This window comes from Drosophila nasuta, chromosome 3, assembly GCF_023558535.2.
Source record: "Drosophila nasuta strain 15112-1781.00 chromosome 3, ASM2355853v1, whole genome shotgun sequence".
In the NCBI taxonomy this organism is placed as follows: domain Eukaryota; kingdom Metazoa; phylum Arthropoda; class Insecta; order Diptera; family Drosophilidae; genus Drosophila; species Drosophila nasuta.
In genome coordinates, this window is record NC_083457.1 from 28,355,057 (window position 1) to 28,379,405 (window position 24,349).

Sequence of the window (24,349 nt, forward strand, 5' to 3'; positions counted from 1 at the left end):
AAACAGCCTGACAAACCTACTTGTTGTAGGCTAACGTGTTGCCACTGCCTGCTGGACTGATGACAGGAAGAACAGTTTGCCATTGTGCTCTGCGTTGTCCAGTACATCAGCCCAGTAAGTTGGATTCGAGGTAAGCGATCCACCAAAGGCCTAACGGCGTGCTCGTTAAAGCACGATTGGCAACGTCGGTGGCGGATAATAAACTAGGTGCTGTACATACACTTGTTGTGGTAAATGCACAATATGTAGCCCAACGCTGACTATGATGAAACTAACGCACATTTGACTCATTGTGAATTAGTGCACTTACTCGAACAGTGCTTGACTCTGGCTGCTGAGAATTGATGCGGCAATAGTGTTGATTGGGTTTTTATAGCAATCGGAAGTTCCAACTTTTGCTCTAACATAGCTTTCCTAAAGTTCGTGATGATTTAACATTGCCCGATTTTTGTCGACATTTCATTTCAGAATTATTTTTTAACTGTCTACTGTAGAGTTGGCATAGTTTTAGATCATTTCTACTCAACTTAGTATTTATTTATTATTTAGCTTAATTAAAAGAATTAGTACAAATTTACGGAGTTTGCTTGAGGCGTTCTTTATTGTATTATCTAAAAAACGAAAGACTATTCAATTTAATTATATTTTCAGTTGGTCATAAATATATGATATTTGATATATGATTATTGCCAACTGACAACTGAAATTCAAATGATTTAAAACTTTTTAATTTTTCAGATAATACAAACTATGTTATTAGAGGGTTAGGAACGAATAGTGCTTCAATCAATAAATAAATACTTTCAGAAAGATGTTAAAACCCTTATTCTTGCATACAAAATTAGTTGACTATTTCGTTAGTTGATTGATTAAAAATACATGTATAAGTAGTTTACGATATCGTTAAAGCTTCCTTACATATATAACTTACCTATTGGAATACAATATAACAATAATTGTACCCTATAAAAAAGTATTACTATATGTCTATTTGAAATCATTCGTGTGTGCTATTTAATCAAAGAATTTATAAATACGCTTATGAGAAAAACGATCTTAGTTAGTGCAGAGATAAAATTCAAAATTTTTGTGTGCATATAAACGGAAAGTTAAATCTTGTATAGCTAAACACAATTAACAATTTTACTAAAGACAAATTGAAAATGGGGAAAAGAAATTCTCTGGGGGACTATTCGCTGGAGATGCAGTTGATCCAGAAGAAGATCGAGCATATTATAAACTCGATAGCCGAGGATAAATTGAAAAGAGTGCACCACCCTCGCGGGATGCGTGAATTGCGGAATAGATTATTTGTTAATCTGAAGAGGCTGCTGAAGGTGAAGTTAAAGAAAAACAAGTCACTGAAGAAGAACGACATCGGATTGCTGAGAAAGTACAGTAATAAGTTGCATAAGTGGCAAAAATATCTGAATGAGCAGCAAAACGAATTGCAAGAAAAGGAGCTGAAAGAATTTAAATTAGATAATAAAATGCAAAAGTTAAACCAACAGTTGAAAGAGCTTCCGCAAACGCATAATAAACGTAAGGAGATTCCTCCAGCACGAGTAAACATACCAAATTCTGGCATTGAAAGAAATTCTCTGGTTAAAAAACGTAATCGTAAAGTCAAGTTCGCAAAATATACCAATCAGAAGAGATACACTGTGCCGAGCACAGTTATTGACTATTCAAGACGATCAAGTTCTTTTAGTGGACCACGAAAAACTTTAAGTGCCGAAAATGCAATTAAATTAAGAGATATATTGGAAAACATTGAAAAATCGACTACAGAGAAGCAAGTGGTGCGGGAAGTCATATCTGAACCGGATTTGTTACCAGTGAAATCACAACAGTTCCTGAGCAGTCACGATAAGAGATTAGATCCATATTTCAGGGATATCCGAAAGAGCATTTCTGCACAGTTGAATACTAACCAAAGGCTCGAATCTAGGAGCAGTAGCAGAATGAGCACAAAATCGTTAAGTTCGTTGAGATTGAGGAGACTCAAAAAGAAACTGCAGCAGCATGTACATCATGTCGGTTCTGGTACCCAGACCCCTCAGCATACGGTGCCAGTTGTGATTGCGACACCAACACATAAGTTGCATATATCAGATGTCGACGCTTTGGTGATTCCCAAGATTATTTCCGCCGGGCTTTTCACACAGAAAACTCTCAAATCTCCACACTGGAAGTTGTTTCAACGCGTTGTTGCTGAAAATAAAAAAAGTTTCGGTGAGGAATTTATCGAGAACGTCGATGATACGACTAAAAGGAATCTCAGATCAGTACATAGTTTGCTTAAAGATGTCATTCAAGGACCAAGCATGCTTGACATTATTGCGGACAGAAATGGCATTATTAGAATTGTGCGTCGCCATTATATGTGGAAGAATTTGGCAGGTGTTTATAGTGATATGAGCAGTGTTGGTGTTGGAAAGAAGGAAATTTATAATGTCTTACGCTCTCAATACTTGGAAAATATCGATGAAATCTTTAATGAGGCCATGGAGAGTGGCATGGCACTTGTTAGCGAAAGGGAACCCACAATATCTGTGGACGATATCCAATTTCATAACATGCATTTCACTGACTCTACTGAGAACTTAATGGATGTAATACGATTCAAGAGAACTTCTGCATCGAGAGAGGGTTCGATCGCCTCCGGAGGCTCAGACCGACAAAGCGTTCTTTCACTTGCGGTAAAGGACTTATCTGATGTGAATAATCGTTACTCGCTCACAAACTTAAAAAACATACAGAAGGCGCATGTCGCATACTTTGCTAGCCTAAAGAAAACGCCATTGGAAATTCAATTGCAGCAACAGAAGAATGACATGAAAAAAGAATTACGAAAACAATCGCGATTACAATCGGGCACTAAAGAATGCAAAAAGAAGCAAAAAAAACTGCAGCAGAATGTCGACAGCAATCGATTGTACTATGAGCCAAGAAAAACTTGCAGAGAGCGCAGCATCTTGGATGATGAACTGCAAGATTGCAACTGCCTTGAGCCGCTTTGCACTCCAAAGTGCATGCGCTGTGGTGCCGAAATGCCTTCGCTGGACACTATGGATGTAATCAGTAGCAGCAGCAAACTCTCCTTGTACTCCATTGCGGCATGCGGCAAGAACAAGGATTTGCTGCATCTGACCTCTGACATATGCGATCAGTGCGGCTTTGTGCACCATCAGCGTTCGCCTTGTCCCATGCTCATTGAAGCGTCACCCTCAAGGACAATGCAGCAGCTGCGATGGATAAAAGAGATCGCTCCATATGCTGAAGATCGTTGCCAAGTGCTGACGAATTGAAGTGTTGCAAGTGCAGTCAGTATGCTGCTGATTGCCTTTGCAACACTTCAATTCGTTACAGCTGCCTTGGTATTAGCATCAAATCAGATGGCAAAAGGCAATGGCATCCTGATGCTGATGCTGCTGGCAAATGAAACATTTTGTTTAAGTGCAAAATAAATTCAAGTAATGAGTTTGCAGCGTTTATGGTTGCAAATACTACAAGTGAATAACAGAATGAGAGGAGAGAGAAAGAGAGCGAGCGACTTTGTAGACGTTGCACATACGCAGCGTGGGCTGCTGCTGGGCGTTAAATGCTCGCCAAGTTTCATAAAATATGCAAAAAGCCAACACACACACACACACAAACATGCAGAGAAAGAGTACATACACTCACGTAGTGGCAAATGGGGCTGGCTTTTAATACACTTGCTGTCGGCTGTGCGCCTCAGCGTATGCAACGAAATTTTTCGGCCAAGTTTTTAAGTCAAGCGGCTGTAATGGAATTTTATTGCAGCACTCGCATTCTGTTTGCGCAGGCGAAACATGTGCCAGACATTTTCATAAACGCTCCGCTTCGCTCCACTCCACTCGACTCGAACAACGAATGGAATGGAAAGAAAGGATACACTGTTAGCCAGCAGTTGCCTAAGTTGTCCATGCTCATTGATTTAATTTCCTTTAAGTTTTGTTCACTTAAAGTCACGCAGTGAGACCAGCAGCTGAGCCGTGTTGAGCTCAATTGAGCTGAGCTAAACATAGCTTGAAGCTGAGCGAGTCGACAAACTGTCGAAAGCAACGCAATAATGTTGAAAATTGATGCCTGTGATCAATCATTTAGTTGCCCATTGCTGCTCTATCTGCGGCAGCACTTTCATTTGGCCAGCAGCAGCAACAACAGCATCAGCAACAGCAACCGACACCAAAACCAACGACCGCGACATTCTCTCTTGCCACCAAACCGCCCTTCGACCTAGGGCCGGTTGCCGCATATTGCTGGCCACTGGCTGGGCGTAAGCTGAGACGTTTTCATTTGCATTTTGCGCCAGCAGCTGCGAAAAGCGAATAGTCAATTGAGAGGAGGCACGACTGAAAGATGCTCTGTGTAAAGTGAGATGATTTTGTTTTTGCAATACTTCTATGTCTTAAATTGTCCAACGATCTGTAATAAAGTATTCGATGTAAGTGTGGTTAAAATGTTCAATTCTTATTCTGATTATTTTAAGTTAAAGCTTATAAAAATCACCAACAGTGGACTTTAAGATTTTAAATATGAAATTTCTATAATTTACTAATACTATTTTATTGTAATGCAATTACACAGTTGTTATTTATATGCATACATTTCTATTGAAATTCATGTGTTACGTACTTTTTTGTACACTTAATAAAAAAAAAAAAGAAAAATTGACAATCCAATAAATTAATATAATTTAAAATGGCAGAGTTTAAAGTGTAATTACTGGTATAAAGTAAAGTTTCATTTAACTCAATGAACCGTTGAATTTTAATTAGAATGAGAACTCTTAAAGTCATCGCAATTTATCACAGGGTAATCAGCAAGTCAAGCATTTCATTGCTGTCGTCATCGTCATGCTGCTCAATTTGCGCTGACTGGCTGTAACATTATCTTGTTTGCTCATGACACGCGCCACAGCCTCAAACTCCGCCTCAGACGCAGTCTCAGCCTGAGTCTCAGTCTTAGCCTTAGCCTGGTTGATGGCAAGGAAAAAGGAATGGAAAGGAAATGAAGGCGATGGAAGGAAGAACATGGTCTTGGTCGACTCTGGACTCTGGGTGATGTCCTGGCATTGTCCAGCTTTGGCATTTCACTCATTTCACTCATTTCTCACATTTCACAGTTCGGTTGCGGCTTTTGTCATTTCTCCCATCGTTTTTCGCGTATTTTTCATAAGTCATTTGTGATTTAAGTCTTTTGGCTTGTCAAAACAAACGAAATGAAGCGTTGAAATAACTGACAACTCGAAATGCTCTCAACTCAAATGCTCAAATGCTTGTAATAGCAAACAATAAATGCATTGTCATGCCTTGCTTTTCTGCTTTTGCGAATGTCTACAAATCGGGTAATTGCATTTTATTAGCGCTTATCCCTGATCCATGATGTTGGCTCTCCATTGTCATCGCTCGACAGTCAAAATTTAATTAATTTCCATTCGTGCAGTGTTAGTTTCTGTCTTTCTTCATTCTCTGAGTAACACATGGAGACACTTAATAATGCCTCACCAAACACTTTATTATAAAGCAGCAAAGCAAACAGTGCACAATGGTCTCTCATTCGTTCTCATCTCTCTCTCTCTCTCCCTTGCACTCTCTCGGTCTGTCTGTCTTACTTTATTGTGTCTCAGGTGTGGGCAGTACTCAACCTAAGTACTCATAAAGATGCTACAAATTAGGCTGACTGGAAAATTCAGCTGAAGAAAAAACACAAACAGGATGATAAATGTGCCGGATTTGCTTGATGTGCTTTTGGCTAATTGAATAAAGTGCTTTGAAAATCGCTTTTCACAGTAATTCGACAAGTTAAATGGAGCAAAATAAACGAAAATTCACAAATGAAATACTTTTAAATGACTTAGTTGTAATTATTGTACAACTTTCAGTTCATTTCATTTCAAATGCTGCTGATAGTTGTTCTTCAATTTGTTGTGAGCTAATTGCAAGTACCTAAAAGAGGTTTAAATTGTTTGTTTTATATGAGCTTTATTACATTGATTAGTTTAATATATTTTTTTTGATAATTAAGAATATGTAAAGAAGCTTTAAACCATATAAATGTTATACAATAAAGGACTTTATATTTTTTATTTGTAACTTAGCTTTTTTATGAATACTGAAAGTTCATTGAAGATAATTTTGACGCCAATTCGACAACTTAAAGTTTATTAAATGGATTTTTAAATTCTTGCGTGAGCTTTTTAAACATATTTATGCTTTGAAGGTTAATCTTTACATTTAATTAGTTTTGTATTGTTCTTTTCTTTTAGTACGAACCCTTAAAGGCACATTTATGGTTTACAATTGATTCTTTTTATCAAATTGGAATGTCTTCTATTTTTGTAATTTAGCTATTTAATTTTAATGATTTACAAAGTTTAAAGTGTTTAGAAGCGTTGAAATATATCAAATTGATTTTCACATTTTGTTGTGAGCCGTTAAATCACATTAATTCATTGATTGCTTTCCTATTGTTATTTTCATCAAATTAAAATGTTTTTATATTCGTAATTTAGATTTGTTTCAAATGATTAATAATAATTAAAGTGAAGATAAGCATATTAAATTTTTATAAATATTAAATGTAATGTTTACTATCGAGTATTTTCCTATTATTATTCTCATGTAATCGTAATGTATATTTGGTTTGTAATTTAGTTGAATAATAATTCAAATTCAATTCATTTCTGATTTGCTACTTTCTAAATACCTCGTTCAACTTCTTGTTATTGTTCTCATAACTCAAAAAGCTCAGAGCTGACTAGGCAGAGGAAAGTTTTTCGAGTGTCAATGCCATTATACTAAAATCTAATTGCTGACAGAATGCGGAGCTTTAAGCAAGTGTCATTGGGTTTGCGGAGCGTCAAAGAATAGTTACGATAACTGCAATTTGCACTTAACCCCTTGCCAGTCAATGTTTTAGACGATTTATCTAGGCGTTGGGTGTTCTCCTTTGGACAATTAAAGTGGCACACACATACACGAGGCGAAACCAATGTGTGTGTGTGTAGAGATAGCACACAAACTGAGACGGAGCTGGTAACCACTCAAACCACTCGAAAAGTTGTCCGCAAAGTGCGAATGCATAATTAATTCCAATTATGAGTTTACCCAACAACATTGGCAACATTGGCACTTGCCTTTCGCTCTGAACTCGAGACGACACAAGATGCGAGCTGAGCGTGGCACAAACACACATCGAGCAGGAGAAGGGGGGAAGTGGAGGGGAGACTAAAGACTTATCAGCGCATCGACAGCAGCAACCAACAGGCGGCAACCAACAACCAGCAGCAGCAAGAGCATCAGGTTCTGGCTGAACTTTGGTGATGTTGTCAACCCTATGCGACTGATGCTGCCACCGCTTGTTGCATAGTTTGAGTGAGAGGCGAGTGCTTGGCATGTTTAAACACATGCTTAAGTGTCATTTAGACAGTTATCCGCTTGGAAGCAGCAGCAGCAGCAACAACAACAACAGTAACGTGAATGGCAACGGTAAAAGGACATTTAGTCAGACAATTGATGGCCCTGTGCGATAAGTACAAGGCGAATTTCTTGGCGACTTCAGCGACTTCACATCTTGTTTCAATTACAACAAAAAAAAAATGCTAAAAAATGCAATATCAATAACAGTTAACAGGCGAGAGCGAAGGCGTTGCTGGAATGGGGCAAATGCTGTTGCGTCTAAGTGTTGTTGCTGCCTTCAAAGCAGCCTTCACTCTAAACGGAAATGCATTTTGATGTTGTTCCCATTCCCATTCTCATTGCTCTCTTACCCACGGTTGTTGTTGTTGTTGGTATTTCGAGAGCCGCGTCGCGTCTGCCAACGGCTCAAGTGTTTTAATGGATTTTGAACATGCATAGAAACTGTTCAGTCTCCTCTCGGACCCCCTTTGCCTCCACCATTCAGCTGGCTCAGCGTAATGAACTTTTTGCGAAAGAAAAAAAAAACATCGAAGAAATGTCAAGTTTGCTTGTGAGCAATGTCACATTGCTTGATGAGCATCGTGTATGACAACTACACATGCAGCACACGCAGCGGCAATGGCAACGGCACATCAATCATGCAACACAATCTAGAGAAACCTTAAGCCAAATCCAAAAGAGGCAGTTCAGTTCATAAAAGATAATAAGCCAGCTTACCCGCATGCCACTCAAACTTAAGGCAGTCCTTATATTCCTTGCCACCAGCTGATGCCCCGCTGGCAGCCAACAGTCTGCCACTCTGCCACTCTTCCACCAACACCACCCGCAGCAACCGTTCAGTCTGCCACGCAGCAGCTCACCAAACAAAAGCCTATAAATTTTTAGATTATTTGCATATTGTGTCGAGCAGCCAGAAAGAAGAAACACAGCGAGAAGGTAAGCAGCAGGGGCAATTTTGTTATTGTTGTTGTTGTTCTCCGCTTTTTTATGCGGCAAATTCAATTTGCTGCTTTTCTCCTTAAGCGTCGTTTTTGTTTTTTTTGTTTTGTTGTTTTCTCGCGCACTGCTTAAACTAATGTAAATCAAGGCACATTAAACGCACAATGCACACAGAAATAAATATGGCAGGTTGTATCAGGAGCAACAACGTGACACCAAAGACGCAAATGTCTGCTTGCTAAATTTGTTTTAAGCATTAAACATTAAATTAATATTTGTCGCCGTTGCAGCTGCGCAACAAGCACAGAGATGGAAGCTGTTTGTGCTGTGGCATGTTGCTTACAAATGCTAAATCAGATTGCATACTGTTTGGATTTGTGCTAAGATTGCAACTAGTTTCTGTCATTAGTTAGTCTAATGGCTTTTTTTTTGTCATACTTGAAGTGTTGAAGATAATAGCAAGGAAAAAGAAAAGAGAAAATGCAGTGAGAGATTGTATTGCAGATTTCGTTAAAGAAATTATATTGGTACACAATAAGTTTGTGATTATAGAACATCCTTTATAGAGTATTTTATTTACATTACTTGGTTTTAAATAAAGTGCATAGAATATAAAAACGTACAAAAATCTAAAATCAAGTTTATATAATGTCAAAATTGACCCACGAAAGTTCAATTTAATTTTAAATCAAGATTAAAACTTTACAAAATATCTATGTAGATTGCCCACTCCTGAAGTATGAGCTCTTAATCTTGTTTTTTGAATGGAAAAACCTAAAATTAATAATCTCTCTCTACTTTTTAATCTACATTTGTTCTTTGTGTGTATTTTATACAAAAATTACTTTATTTTTAATAAAGTATTGAATATTAAAAGAACAGAATTTTAAGTTTGTTGGGAATAAGAGAAGTAGTAACAAAACCTTAACAATTGCTTTTTTTAATTTAATTCTTAACTTCAGCTTTTTTGGAATTAAAGTAGGACAACTTAAATGAAAGGCTTTCATTTTGTATAACACTCTTTTGATTATAAAGTTTGGTACGGTAATCTTAATTTATCGCCAATCTTAATCAATGTACAGCATCACTAATAAGTACATTTTATTTAATGGATTGCCTATAAAGCTTATTTTCCAAAGAAAATCAAGTGAAATCTGAATGTATTTAAATATTAAACTGCTCTGCCCAACTTTCAATAGTGTTGCCAAAATAAAGCCACCGCAGTCTATGACACAAATTACCGTGCTATAAGCATATTATAGCCCAACATGATATGCTGCAACTGGGAAAAGGCGGAAAAATTGAATTATCAGACAGACTAGTGCGTTAATCGGACATGATGTGAGAGCTGAAGCCGAAGCTGAAGCTGAAACTGAAGCTGGGATATGCGCTTAACATGGCGGAGAACAGTAACTGGACAGTGGGCAGTGCCTCATCATGTCAATCAACGCTCGCCCCAATGGTGCAAAACATTTTAATTTATGCGCCCGCTGGCGATGAATGCGACGAGTGCAGCATGAACAGCGTACACAGCGGAGTCAACGTGGCGGATGAGCGATAACTTGTGTCTGTGTAAATTGCCTTAAATCATTTTTAATGAAATTTCCATGGCAGAGGCGAAACACTTTATCGAGGTTCATAGGCGTAGCTAATCGACATGTGTGTGTGTGAGTTGTTGTTGTTATTGTTGTTGCTGTTGTTGCTGTTGCTTTTGCTGTCAGTGTGTGACAGGTCGCGCTCTCTGCGTTGGTTGTAAACGCATAATTGGGTTGTTGGGCAAGTTGTCAATGGATTGAACAACGCCGAAGGCCACTTGATAAATGAGCCATTTGCTCAGTAATTTAAGCATCATTTCAATAAGCAACCGAAAGACTGGGGTCAGCTGGTGGTGGCAAGTGGCAAGTGATGGTGGTTGCTCCTGCTCCAGAGATTTGTGTAACCAAATACTCATTACATAAGTCGACGGCAAACTTGGCAAACAAGTGCTAGCAAAAATATGCTGATGCTCGGCGAGATGGCAACTAAGCAAATTTTCAAGAGCTATGAGGCAAAGGGAGACTCACCCTATGTGTGTGTGTGTGTGTGTGATGCGTGCGTGTATGTGTGTGTGTGTGTGCTAGTTAAGCCAAAGGCAAATATTGACAAGCAAAGTCAAATGCAGGACGAGGAAGCATTTAAAGTAATCGAGTGTTAAAAACGGCAAACGCAGGCAAACATTGGACCAGGCAAAAGGCAAACACACAGCAGCTTCCACTTCTACCGCTTCTCCCCTCTCATTTCCGTTCCTCATTCCCCATTCGCCTTTTGGCTTTGGCAAATATTTAGTTGCTCATAAATTACGAGTGTGCCTCTGTGTGTGTGGGGAGAGTTTTGGCATTAGAATCACACTTTAATGCCTCATTAAAATATGCACAGCGGCAAATAAATTCAAGCTGACGTGCCCCAAAAAATTGAGACGCGACCTGCGGCAGCCAAAAAGTCATAAAAATCAAAAGTTTTCACATAAAATCAATTGCTGCCAAGGAGCAGGAGCAACAACTCACAGTTGAAGATGGAGATGGAAAAGGAGAGCAATCAGTAAAGAGCGAGGGCGAACACAATCCGTTAGCCAAGTCACAGTCAGTTGGCCAAAGGCAGTTCCGGGCTGTCAAACAGCTACGTCTACGTCTCCGTCTCCATCTCAAAACAAGCTTTGCCGTTTGGTTTATTAAATTACAAATAAATAATGAGACTGATGGCAGGGCAAACTGTTGACTGGCAGAGAGCAGAGCACTTCTGAGTGCGAGTTTTTCAGCCTGCCTGCCTGCCTGCCTGCCTGCCTGCAGTTATTAAAAACTTTACAAAAACAATTAACACAGTCACAGCAATTGGTTTGGGGATGCGGAATTATTTGCCTTCCTCTCTGCCATGCCACAAAATAGAAATACTTTACTTAAAGCATTGACAAATTGCTTAAGGATTTATTTAAAGGCTGAAAATTTGCACAACACCCACGCCAACAACAACAACGACAACAACCAAAAAATAAGAAGAGAGTGATAAAAGAAGTGGCATCCACTGCAGCCTTTCGTTGTGGCCACAAAATGCAAAGCATTAACCAAAGTTACAGCCGCAACAATAACAAATGCAGTTGCAAACAGAAAGAGAAAGGCGCACACTGCGACAGAGAGAGAGAGAGGGAGAGGAGGAGGGAGAGGGAGAGGGAACTTGTTCTGGAATTGAAATTGCAGCCGCAAATAAATTTGTGCTGAGTAAAATATATGGCAAAAATATAAAACATCGCATCGCATCGCATGTGCAACTGCAGCAGGAACAATGCCAAAAGCAACAAGCAACCCCCTCACTGTCTCAAACCCCTCTCCCCACCCTTTGGGTTGCTTGGTTGCTCTTCCCTTTTTTCATTACAATACCAAACACCCGCACCCCTAATGGACTCTGCTTGAGTACGAGTCTAGCGAGGGATGCGAGGGGCTCGAGTTTCTGTTCCGCTGTTCCCATTGTTTGCAGGCGCGCTCTGATTAGAGACGAGCCCCATTCAAAAAGGTATACAGTTCGTCGCTGCTGCTGTTGTTGTTGTTGTTGTTTTTCTCATAACTGCAAATGCATAAACTGGAATATATATTTCACATTTTTAAAGACACTGAGGAAACACTGCATAGAGTGGGATATATTTTTGGTGCAATAATTACAAGCTGCTCACAATGTGCAACACAATAATTTTCGCTAAAACCCATTTCAATTACTAAACAATGTGTATAAAATAAATGTGTTTAAATTCACAAAATACATGCTGCAGTAAATTAAATACAATGTGAACACTTAATGTTTTCTACGTTAATTAAATTTCTTTTCTAAGTGAAAATCGAAAGCAACACTAACTTTTATTTATTTTAGATTCTGAATATTTGATATGAACACGCAGTTAATATTAAATAAACATGCCAATTTTGAGAGTGTTCTTCTAATTATCATTGAATGAAATTTCTTAGTAATCGATGCATAGTATGTTTAATCTATCTCTTACAACAACTTATAAATTTTATTTTAGATAAAAATTGTATTTTATCAAATGTTTACGAAACGGTTATTAATTACTTAAAGGTAAATTATTTTTGATACACACAATTAATTACACTCTTTATGATTCCTAAAATCATAGAAGCTATTTGGGAAATAACTTTATATGACTAAAAACTGTTGCAGTAGTTGGGAATTGGTTGCTGTAGTTCAAAATCTGGTATATTTTGTAATTTATGCTTTATTTTGTGTTGCTTAGGTAGACTATCTGGTATATTTTGTTCTCTATGGTATATTTTGAGTTGTTTTGGTAGATAATTTGGAATATTTTGTACTCTATAGTAAATTTTGAATATGATAGTATGTCTTAGTATATTAATTAGGTATATTTTAAGAATAATACCGCAAGATTTTTGATTTTATTGGAAATGTGTAGTGCGTATCTTATAGTCGCGCACACTCGAATGTAGCTTTCTCAATTGCTTGATAGACGAATTAGTATAAATGGTAAAAAAAATGTGTTTCAAATTGAGTAAAATAATTGAAGTTAAGTAAATTCTTTTTACTTCAAACATAACAATGTAAAGAATCGCAAATCGTCTTTAACAAGCAAATTTGCCTACACACTTTTCAAATTATTGTAATTTCATAGCTTTTATTCCCAAGTTTAACTCATATCCATATAACGGATTCTGGCCATTTGAATAGCAATGCCCAACTGCAACCTGATACATTTTGATGTGTTGAGTTGTGTCTGGCTTAAAGAGGAGCGTTGATTGCAAACATGATGCGCCTAACTTTGCCATTAACCAACTGCAGCTGTCAACTGTGGCTTTCAGTTGAGGGTTTTGGCTAGCCATCTGTCCTCGCCTATGTTCCCCCTCCCGCCTACTTTTCGGTTGGCATTGTTGGCATCTTGAGGGGGGGAAGGAAAGGGAAGGGGGAGCTGTAGTCGCCACTCAACGAAGCGTGTGTTCTGTGCTCTAACCAAAGCGCTGTGTTAGTCTTTGATTTGTCACACCAAAGCGGACTTTTCTCTGGCAGCCTGTCACAGCAGCAGCAACGGTTTTCTTTTTTTGCTCTAGCTGAGCTGGCCAAGATGAGGCCAAGATGAGAGATGAGGGGAGGGGAAGTGTCCAAGGCACGACATTGTCGTTGCCAGCCGACTGCCGACTGCCTGTTCCATGTCCAGTTTAGCCCTTGGCTGATTTTTGATGAAAAGTTTTCAGTTTCACATTATTCATGCGCATTGCCACCCTGCTTTGCTCCCTTCTCCGCTTTCCCCTCTCCCCTCTGCTCAGCTCACTCCCTCATCTTCTGCTGGCACGCCCTTTCACAGTGTTTGCGGTTGAATGGCGCTTGCATTTGCTGTTGTCCTTTTGTTGTTGTCGGTTATTTTTTATGTTTTTTTTCTATGCAGAAAAAAACACAATTTTTGTTGTATTTTAATTTTGCACAAATGGAAAATAATAATCAAGACAAATAATAAAATGGACGCAGGCGAAAAAGGTGTTGGCAACAACATCATCATCAACAACAACAACAACAAAGACTAGTGGGCGTGGCCAGAAAACGCATTGGAGGGCGCAAAATGTTGATGTCGGTGACGACCCCGCATGCCACTCCAGCTGCAGCAGCAGAACAGCGAGAATCTCAGTCGAGAGTCAGAGATTCCAGAGTTGCGGAGGCTGGAGTCAGCATTGGATGATGGCCCGCAGCAGCTCTTGGCTTTGTTTCGAGTGATTTTCAACAAAGCGCAGCGCACTTAATTCTCTTTACGCACAGCACAGCACACATGCGAAGAGGGGAAGAGGGAGCAGGGGGTGGGAGCAGAGGTGGGAAGCGGGGCCAGACATGCTATGACAGGCTTTTTATGCCTAAGTATCTTAAGTTGTCAGCTTGCAAAAGGCAAAAGAAATCCTTTAATTTGCAGTAAAATGCAAAAACGCAGCGCCACTTTGTCACACACAGCCAGCATGTGTGTAAGCTGAGTGTGTGTAAGTGTGTATGTCATGTGTGTGTGTGTGTGCTTGTGTGTAGAAGGCAACAAGTCAGCGTACATTGGACTTTGCCACTTGGCATGCGAGGCGAAGGCAAAGCGAAGGCGAAGGCGATTCGCCTCAAGGTATGCAGTAAATTAAAATGCAGAGACATTCTGCGAGCAGAGCAGGCCAGCCAAATGACATGTGTGTGCGGTGTGTGTGTGTGTGTTCGTGAGTGTGCGTGTGTGTGTGTCTGGGGCGAGTGCACTTTCTTTGCACTTTTCACATTAAAAAGTTTTGCCCGCAAGCAGCCGGCTAAGAAACATCTTACCAACTAGTGGCAACTGAACTTCGGTTTTGACAGCACACACACACACACACACACACACACACAGGCAGCAGCTACGCACACATACATGTAGAGAGAGACACACTCACACAATGCATTGAGCCATAAATGCATGACTTTGATTTCAGGCTGGGTTGCCACACAACTTTTACTTCCACACTTTATGTTTTCTTCGCTTGCGTTCAACTTTTGTGACACATCTCGCTGACAGTTTTGCATATGAATAGCAAGCAGGTAGTCTGGCTGGCAGTTCGAGCTATGGCCAACACGCTTATGGCCACGTTAATGGCAAACTAAACTGCAAACTTTGCTTTTGCCACCGACGCACGCATACGTAATAAAAGGTGTAAATGAGCAAAAGAGCCAACAGGCTGCTGCTGCCTGCCGAGCTGCCAAGCTGCCGAGATGCTGCCAGCCAACTAGCCACCTCACCTGCTGCAAATGGTGGCTACGACTGTGGCTGTGGCTGTGCCAGAGGCAGTCAGGCGCATAGGCGCACACGGACAGACGGATGGACGGACGGACGGATATGGACTTACGCCTTGGGCCATTATAGGGGCCACTTGCTGCCGTTACAATGCCTTTGCCTTGCCTTCCAACCAGGGGCCGGAGAGGTGAGTGTTGAGGTGGTGGGCTATTTATGTTGGCACTGCACAGTGGATGAATGTGAAGCGAATGAATGTTTTTGGAGTTCTGAATAAGCACAATTATATCAGGCTAGCATAAAGCTCTTAATTTTAATTGCGTTTGTGAGTTTGATGAAACTTACGGTTAAATTGCTGCAAAAAATTGAAAGCAATTTCGATATTTTGCAGATTTTGAAATGGTGAAAATATACTTTTAATTTAGAAATTGGTTTAGTATAATTTTTAGTAATAAGCCCACAAATATTTGCTTCTCTCTAAATTGTATATAAATTTAATCGGTCTAAGTAGAAATGATCAAATCGGCATGCAATCTTTTCTTTAATAAGGATAAGAAATAACCCCTTACTTTTTAAAAAAAAGCTAACTTTTGAAGGCTTTTTAAAATTATAGAGGTTCAGGTTAGACAAAGGTATTAAATAGTTTTGAATTAATGTGGGAATGGGTCTGGCAACGCTAATCTATCCACCTATCAATGATAGGAAGAAAGGAGTATCGATTGAGAAGGAAGTCGATAGAATATACTTAGAATATACCTTTTGTGACGACGACGAGAAAAGCAAGACGTGCTAACGACGATCGCGACGAATATATTAAAATAATTTAATTGATCAATAAACTAAATACATTAATAATTAAGGATTAAACTTATGAAATAATAAATAAACATTAACATAAAACCAATCACACATTAATTTGTGAGACATTTTCAATATTCAGTTAACACTATTTTGGTATTTGAGCAAGTATATATGAACTAAAAGCATACTTTATTATTAAAACTCTATAAAACACACTAAATAGAGAGAGTTGCCTCTTATCCTTACTAGTTAGTTAAGAGTAAAAGTAACAAATTTTCTTTGAAAAATGTAGACGTGAAAGAGAGAAGACAGCTGCCAAATACAAATATGCTTTTGGGCCTCACTTAGACAAATTTTTAAAAAGATAATATTTAGATAGATTCTGTGATGGCAGAGCATTTTAAAGATTCATAAGTTGCTTAAAGAAATGTGAAGCGTTTATTATGTTATTCTAATAACTAAAGAGTTATTTCCAAAAACTGAAAATGTATATGGGTAACTAAAAAATGTCCGTGCGACACTGTTTGCAGTGGAAAAACTATAAACTGAAACACTTTTAAAAATAAGTAAGCGTTATTCTCATAGCTCGACGTTAGTAGTATCTTTAGAGCTAAGATTGACATTAGGAACTTTTACTGTTTTATGATAAAATATAATAAATTCGTTGATTTTTGTCATTACCTTGAAACTGAAAAATAATTCCAAAATCAGCTTGCAAAATATCTTCAATTAAAGTGCTATAGAGTTCATCTTTAGTCGAAATAAAAAATGTTTTGGTATAAGTTTTTTCACTCTAGATATTGTCGCACGCGACATTTTCTCCAGAGAATGCACACCAACAATTTGCTTATTTTTTTCAATTAAGAAAGTTAACATTTGTCTCCATGGTAACTTTGCATGTGTATTAAACTAAATTTAGCGTCACTTTGAATTACGGCAGCTGCGAGGCGAACAACGACAACTACAACGACGACGACGACGACAAGGACGACAAGGACGTGAACGTGGACGACTGGAAAGCTGTGGCAGGCTATTACAATACAAGTAGTCCTGGCAGGCAACCACCAAGCCAGTCGGTCTGAAAGGATGCCTAGAAATCTAACAACCTATGTATATGGGAGTTATAATGCGCTCATGTTTGCAAATTTATGTAGTTGCAGGAAACGTCAGAAAAAAAATGCAAAAAAAAAATAATAAATATTAAAAAATGTATATATACATATAAAAAATATATGTGTATAAGAATATGAGGGGGAACAAAAAGTGTGTGTGTGTGTGGCCGGAACGAGGAGCTGAAGCGGATGTGAAGCGCTGCCGTGACAAGCTCGGACGCGTTTAAAGTGCAATTAGCGCACGTAATTGTAATCGAGTTGCCCTGGCCCGCTGGTCGACAGCGGAACGTTGCCATATTAAGCCTCGAGTCCAGGCCCAAGGCATTGCCACACTCGCGGCTGCCACGCGGCTTCCGGCAGGTGGCCTGCTGCGGCTTATGCAACAGACCCTTTTGGGCTTTTAAGCAGTTGCGACCTCAGCGTATACTTAGCGTATATGCGACCTTCCTGCCTTTCTCTTTTTTTTCTCAGTTATTTTCCACATCTTTTTTTTAAAGGCAACGGGGGGAGCTGTAAATAAATTTGGCACTTAATCATATTTACGGATTTGGATTTGTGGCGCATTTATTTATGTGTCCCAAAGCAGCAGCCACATCTTGAGCCTTGTACGCCGCGCTTTGCATTTGATTTCGGTTTCTTTTGGCCGCTTTTCCGGCCACGCTCGCAACGGAAGTGCAGTCGCAGTCGCAGCTGCCGTCGCAGTTGACAAACTGCTCAAGTATGGCTGCTTGCTTCACGGCCAACAAAATGCGCCAATTTGCGCTATTTCAAGTGTGACAACAACAACTAGAAAAAGGTGAACAACAATGTCAAACGAGGCAAACTCCAAAAACGCTGCCTAATTATGCGTTTCGTGGCTTTGTTATTCATTGAGAGAGCGATACGACGTTGTCGTCATTTGCCAGTTGCCATCGCCTTGGTCTGCGGCTCTTTTGAATGCTGCCCACGAGGCTAATTAGGCCTAAAGCGCGACCATTGTGAAACACACACAATTCAACGATGTCGTCGCCTGTTAGCTGCGCTTTGTTATGAACTCAATTTGTGTATTATAGCACATAGTCGCAGTCGCAGTCACAGTCGCAGTCGCAGTCACAGTTGTGTCCCTCAGGTGGCATTTCCGCATAGTTGCATTTGCGAGTTCATTAATAATTTAAGTGTTCAACATAAAGTACGAGTATCAACAGTTCAGTATTCAAATTCGATGCGATAATTGTAAATATAAACCAATTTGATTAGCATTGTTATTATGCCAAATGATACCCTGTAGAAACATGAGATAAAAGGGTGTGCTGCATCGTGAAATTAATAAAAAATATATTTGAAATCTTGGATTTTTTATTCAGAACTGTTTAGCTTTAAGAAAAATACCTAAATTAACAATTCCAGATTAAAATATTTATATCAAAAATTCGAGATTGAAAAATTCTTTAAACGCGAATTCTATTTTCAATATTGTTTTTAGAGAAGAAATTCTGGACTTACGATCTCCAAGATCTCTCTCTTAAAATTTTGAATCTTGACTGACAATTCCCTTTCCTGTTTATCACAATTATCTCAGTATGTAGAAATTAAGCGTATTATTGTGATTATTGGATCTAAACCAAAATCTATTCAGTTCGAATTTTAATGGTAAATGTTAAAATTTTAAGTAATATAAACGCAACAAAATATAAAAAACCCAAAAGAAACTAATAATTTTTTTATTTACTTTAAACAATCAAAATTGTAGAAGGCTTTCGTTCTATTATATTCAATTTAAACAATTTTTCATTCTTCAATAAAGAATATATTCTTGAATTTGAGCAACAATTTCAAGCAGAATTTGGGTTTTGATTTAAGAATTTTAACATAAAAGTATCTCTAGCAGATTTTTTTTTATACGTTATAATTTTTATTGTCATTATTTTATTAACTTATTCTTCTTATTATTTTATTTTTTATTAAACTTTTCAGCAACCAATAAAATTTATTATAGGGTATCGCTTAGTGTAGCAAGTCGGCTATTTAAGCATATTATCTCCCGTTGATTTTGCGGTTTCCGTTTTGCATGTACGTAGTTTAATTTGGGTAATGGTTTAACTTTTATGTGCATGTAAATTTATTGAATTTTGCGGTCGACTTTGGGCAGCACAACAATTATGTAATAAACTTGATTAGAAGGGGAGCTTAGTAAGACCAATTAGCAATAATATGGCCAAGTATTAAATTAACTTGAGCCGTTTACCGTGATGCCATTGCAACCGAAAAGGATTTCAGTTCGAAGCGAAACGAATATCTTCTCAAGGGAATAAAGCTCTCTCAATGGCATTTGCATCGATATCGAATTGTTGTTGTTGTTGTTGCTGCTGCTGCTGTTGATTATGATTATTGTTAAGTGCAGTTGGAAAACTGTCAGGCAACAACACTTGAATGCATTTTCATTACACCTCATTACATTTCATTTCATTGCAATTGTGCGTTCTTGATGAATTTGATGCTGTTGTTTGTTGTTTCTCGTTGTTGTAGTTGTTGTTGTTGTTGTTGCTGTCGCTTGTTGTTTGTTGTAGCTGTTGTTTGCATGAATACTGAGTGAATGGATCCGAGTTACTCGTTTACATAGATGCGAATGTTTTGCATGTAAAATGTTTTTAATTGAAAACAATAAAGTTTTCTGGCTTTGACTGCTTTTACCTCTGGATATTTTGCTGCGCATTTTCACTGTTTCCTCCCCTCAGTTTCCTTCACTGCAAAGCATAAAACATTCCATAGAAATATGAAAATGCCAAATAAAACGAAATTCAAATGCTCTAACAGCAGCATGCAAATAAAAATGTGCACTACAAGAAATTCGTCAAATATTTTAAATAAATATAACAAAAATGTTAAAAATAAATTTACAAGTTTTTTTAAAATTTGACACACTTTTCAAACCATTTTAAATGCCCAAAATTTGTAAGCGAGTGTAATACAACTTTCCGTAGCTAAAAGCTGAGCATTCACAGATTGTGTGTTCTTTGTCTGAGGCGTGAAAAACGTAGCTGAATGAAAATGGAAAATGCAGCTTTGCCTAGGCAATGTGAATGATAGATATGCTTGTATGTGTGTGTGTGTGTGCAGCAACAATGAACAGAAAGTAAAATGCGAAAGTGATAATTAAAAATCGCGCCATATATTGTTCTTCATTTCGATTGTTGTTGCTGCTGCTTGGGAAAATGGTTATTGTGTTGCCTGCATTTTCTTGTCAGAAGTTGAATATATTGCAATCAGCAGGGGAAGGTGCATGTCGATATGCGATGCGATTCGATGCGATGATACGTTACGAATGTGCAACATGGCGCATGAAGTGATCAATGCGCCTAACAATGATTGACAGCGATTCAATGCGGAGGAGAGTGCGGGGGCTTTGGGCCAGACAGAGCTGCCATGAAAAGGCAGTTGAATGAGCAAAGATTGAAGAGGAACGGCTGCAGGGAGGAGGGGAAGGCAAGTCATGTTGATGACAAACAATTATGCAGAATTGCAAACGTTTGCAATTTTGTGCAAAATTAATTTTGCATTTTTAATTTCGCATGAGGGTTGTCAATGTATGTGAGTGTGAACGAGTGTGTGTATGTAAGTCTATTTATATGTGTGTGTGGTGGCTTTAAGAGTAGCTTGTGGTCTTTAAATAAAAACAAAGAGATTAATGCTGAGCCAGCAGCAGCAACAATCGAAAACACAAAACAGCGACAACAAGCTATCGCAAAGGATTGATAAGTGCTCGACTTCGACTGGCATCAGGCGAGAGCTACACTGAAAAAAGTCAAATTTCTAAAACTAAGAAATTTCATCTAACAAATTATGTTCTTAAAGATCACTTTAAGAACGAAGTCTTAAAACTAAGAACAAATTCTTAAAACTAAGAACATTAGTCTTAAAATAATACCAAAAATACTAGATTTAGTTTACTAAACTCGGTAATCCATCGAAATTCTTATAAAGTTTTTACCCAGCTTTCATGGCTTTCGTTAATAGCTCTGTTTAAGAGAGCACAAGTTCTCCTGGGTTCAAATACTGTTCGCAAATCGATCACATAAGTGTTTTGTAAGTAGAGTGGTTAACAACATACAACTGAATAAAATAGTAAAATAATAAACAAATAAAAAAAAGAACAATAAAATATAATGTAAAATACTTTGTCTTTGTACTTCTTATTAATATGAACTTGAGCATTATATTAAAAGATCTTCGAATCAAATTCTGTTTTCTGACATTAAGATTTTTATATTTATCTTTATTGTAGAACTTTTTTTTTTCAGTGTACAGTGATCTCCTATATAGATGAGAACAAGCTTGATTCTAGGCGTTGTCGATTGGTGCTGTTTGGGCCACGTGTCTTTAACAAACTGACCATGGGCTGCTGCTTGAGCTGCTGTTGCTTCGGTTTATATTGCTGATGTTTTAGTTGCTGCTGCTGCTGCTTCAACTGCTGCTGTAGCTGTCACTGAACTGTTGTCTCAATTCAATCTCAGCTCGTTCGTCTCCAGCTGCGGTTGTGTCGAGATAGACAGCTTAAAGATGCAGCTGAGCAGAGATCTGCAGCAGGAACTGGTGTTGTTGCGCGCATCCTTTGAGCAGCCAGCGATGCAATTCCCCGAGATTTGGCTGCGCGACAATTGCCAATGTTCCAAGTGCTACATGCAACAGACACGCAGTCGCTTGCCACATGGCTGGAACTACCTAGACACCGCGGTGCAAGTGCAGCAGCTCAGTTGGTGTATGGCACAGCAAGCACTGCACATCGAATGGAACGATGGACATCAGTCCAGCTACACGTACAGTTGGCTCAAAGAACGCGACTTCTCGCCAGCGAATCGCGCTCGATATCTACGCGATTTTTATCGCCCCGAGCCTCGTCACTGGTCGGGGAAACAATTCACTCTGATTCAACGAGAGTTTTGGTATCAAGAGTTGCTCAGTTCAGATAAAGTACTGCTGGAGTGGCTGCATCATTTGGTTGTCTATGGCGTGGCGCTGATCAAGCAGGCGCCACTGGAGGCAGATGTGCTGCGCAAGTTGTGCAACCGCGTTGGGTTCATGCGACGCACCACGTATGGCGACGAGTGGAGCGTGCGTGCTCAGCCTGGAGCCAGTAACTATGCCTACTTGGCAGCTCCGTTGCCACTGCACACAGATATGCCCTACTTTGAGTACAAGCCGGGTGTGACGCTGCTGCACACGTTGGAACAATCGGATTCGCCGGGCGGTTGGAATCTGCTGAGCGATGCCTTCCATGTGGCTGACTTGCTGCGCCAACGACATCCCAGAGCCTTCCAGGTGCTCTGTGAAACGCCTGTGGATTGGGCGGACATTGGCAGCGACAAGGAGTTGAGCTTCCATAACATTTGGCGTGAGCCTGTTATCAAGTAAGTTTGTTATTTTTTTATTCAAGCTATTCGCTAGTTGCTCAACTATCTCCACTGTTTGGCAGCCTCGATGCGAATGGCCGGTATAAGCGCATCAACCATAGCATTCCACAGCGCGACAGTCACTTTAGTGTGGCAGCGGGGCAAGTGCGTCCATGGTACGAGGCGATGGCATTGTTTATCCAGCTGGCCAACGTAGAGGCATGCACCTTCAAGACCACACCCGGAGATGTGCTTACGTTCGATAACCTGCGCATGGTCCATGGACGCACGGGCTACGATGACACGGATCGCAATGTTCGACACATTGTTGGCGCCTTCGTCGATTGGGACATTGCTTTCTCTCGGTGGCGTGTGCTGCGGCATGCCCAAGGCTATTGCAAGTAGTTGCGCCACTCAATCTCAACTATCTATAGAATGCTTGCTATCGCTCAGCTATCGGCTTATCAGTGAGCAAAACACGTGAATAACAAAATACTCACTACGAGGTCAACATGCGGCACGTTTTCAGCAATAACATCAGCTTCAAATCATGTACAATAATTTCTAATAAATTACCATAATAATATTGTTTGAAATATACATTTAAGTGCATTTACTCATGTCAAATTATATAACACCTTGTTAAATTAGTTATGATAAAGACTATTTATAGTCTATTCTGTAGTGATTGAATTGAATTATGGCAATTCAGTGATTTTAATAGTTTTAGTTGGTCTACAAATTAAAGTCAAATTCAAATTTAAGTATGCTTAGTTAATGAAATCGTCAATGAGGTTATTAAATAATATATTGCTAGCTGCTGACTAAAGAATTTAATTTATAGTAATCATATTTTAAAATAGACTTCATTCTAAATATATATGATATGATACAAATATATTCAAATATATCAATACTCTTTAATGTTAATCTCTTGTTAATCATCTGTTTATGTTATCTGAATGTTTTACCCAGTGGAAAGAACAAATTGTTCATTGCAGAACTTAAGCAAATTATTATCTTTAATTTATTGAACACTTTAGTAGCTTACAAGTGTAAAGAAAATAAAAAAAGAGTACAGGCAAATATGGCCTTTTGACTTAATCAGATTAGCTTAGTGAAAAATAAAACAATGTAAGGAACATATTATAGTATAATTTGTTGAGAGAATCTAATTATTATTACATGTTAATTTACACTTTTTAAACAATTTGCATATCAATATAAATTGAATTTCGTTTTAGTGTAAAATTAATGACTGAACAGTTTATTTGTCATACTTTATTTCTGCTCATTTCATTTGAGTATATAAAAACAAAAGAGTTGCTTCAATAGAATTTAATCTATCGGCAGACTCGCTGTAAACATGTGATGCGCATGGCGCTGGCAACAAACTATAAAACTAGCTGAAATCTTGCTGCTAATGAATGAGCTGGGAATCTCGCCTGATACTATTACGGATGATTAAGCAAACACAAAAGTGAAGTAAACACATGACAACAAGTGAAAGTCCGCGACACGTCATTGTTTACTTGAGCAAAATTTTGAGCAGAGATTGAATTGAATAGAATTTAATGCAGATGCCTGTTATCAGTGGCAGAGTGAATCAGTATTTGTGGCGAGTATTGCTGAGTTACTTTTGTGGCGTGTTTATCAATTTGTGAAAAAGCCAGAGGAAGAGAGAGAAAGAGTATGAGAATGGGGTAAACAGTCATTGAAGTGTCGGCAGCTTTTAGTGTCGTCTGTAAATCACGCAAATGTGTTGCCAAGCACAGAGACAAAAAACCCTTTAAACAAGCAACAAGCCAGAATGTCCTTCTTCCCATCCACACACACACACAAACACACAAGCACACACCTTCGGGTAAAGATTTTTACGGCATTGCCACATTTTGACGGCACCTTTTGGCA

General features: G+C 38.8%; 2 protein-coding genes across 2 annotated transcripts; both read left to right on the forward strand.

The window, feature by feature from the left end:
- Positions 1–1,163: 1,163 nt before the first annotated feature.
- On the forward strand, positions 1,164–3,311 carry LOC132788146 (uncharacterized). Its single transcript, XM_060795476.1, has one exon. It carries the CDS (start codon positions 1,164–1,166, stop codon positions 3,309–3,311), a length of 2,148 nt encoding a protein of 715 aa, XP_060651459.1.
- An 18,120-nt stretch (positions 3,312–21,431) lies between these two features.
- LOC132790286 (gamma-butyrobetaine dioxygenase) lies at positions 21,432–23,038 on the forward strand. Its single transcript, XM_060798771.1, has 2 exons — positions 21,432–22,456; positions 22,522–23,038. Exons 1-2 carry the CDS (start codon positions 21,609–21,611, stop codon positions 22,841–22,843), a joined length of 1,170 nt encoding a protein of 389 aa, XP_060654754.1. The 5' UTR covers positions 21,432–21,608; the 3' UTR covers positions 22,844–23,038.
- Positions 23,039–24,349: the final 1,311 nt, after the last annotated feature.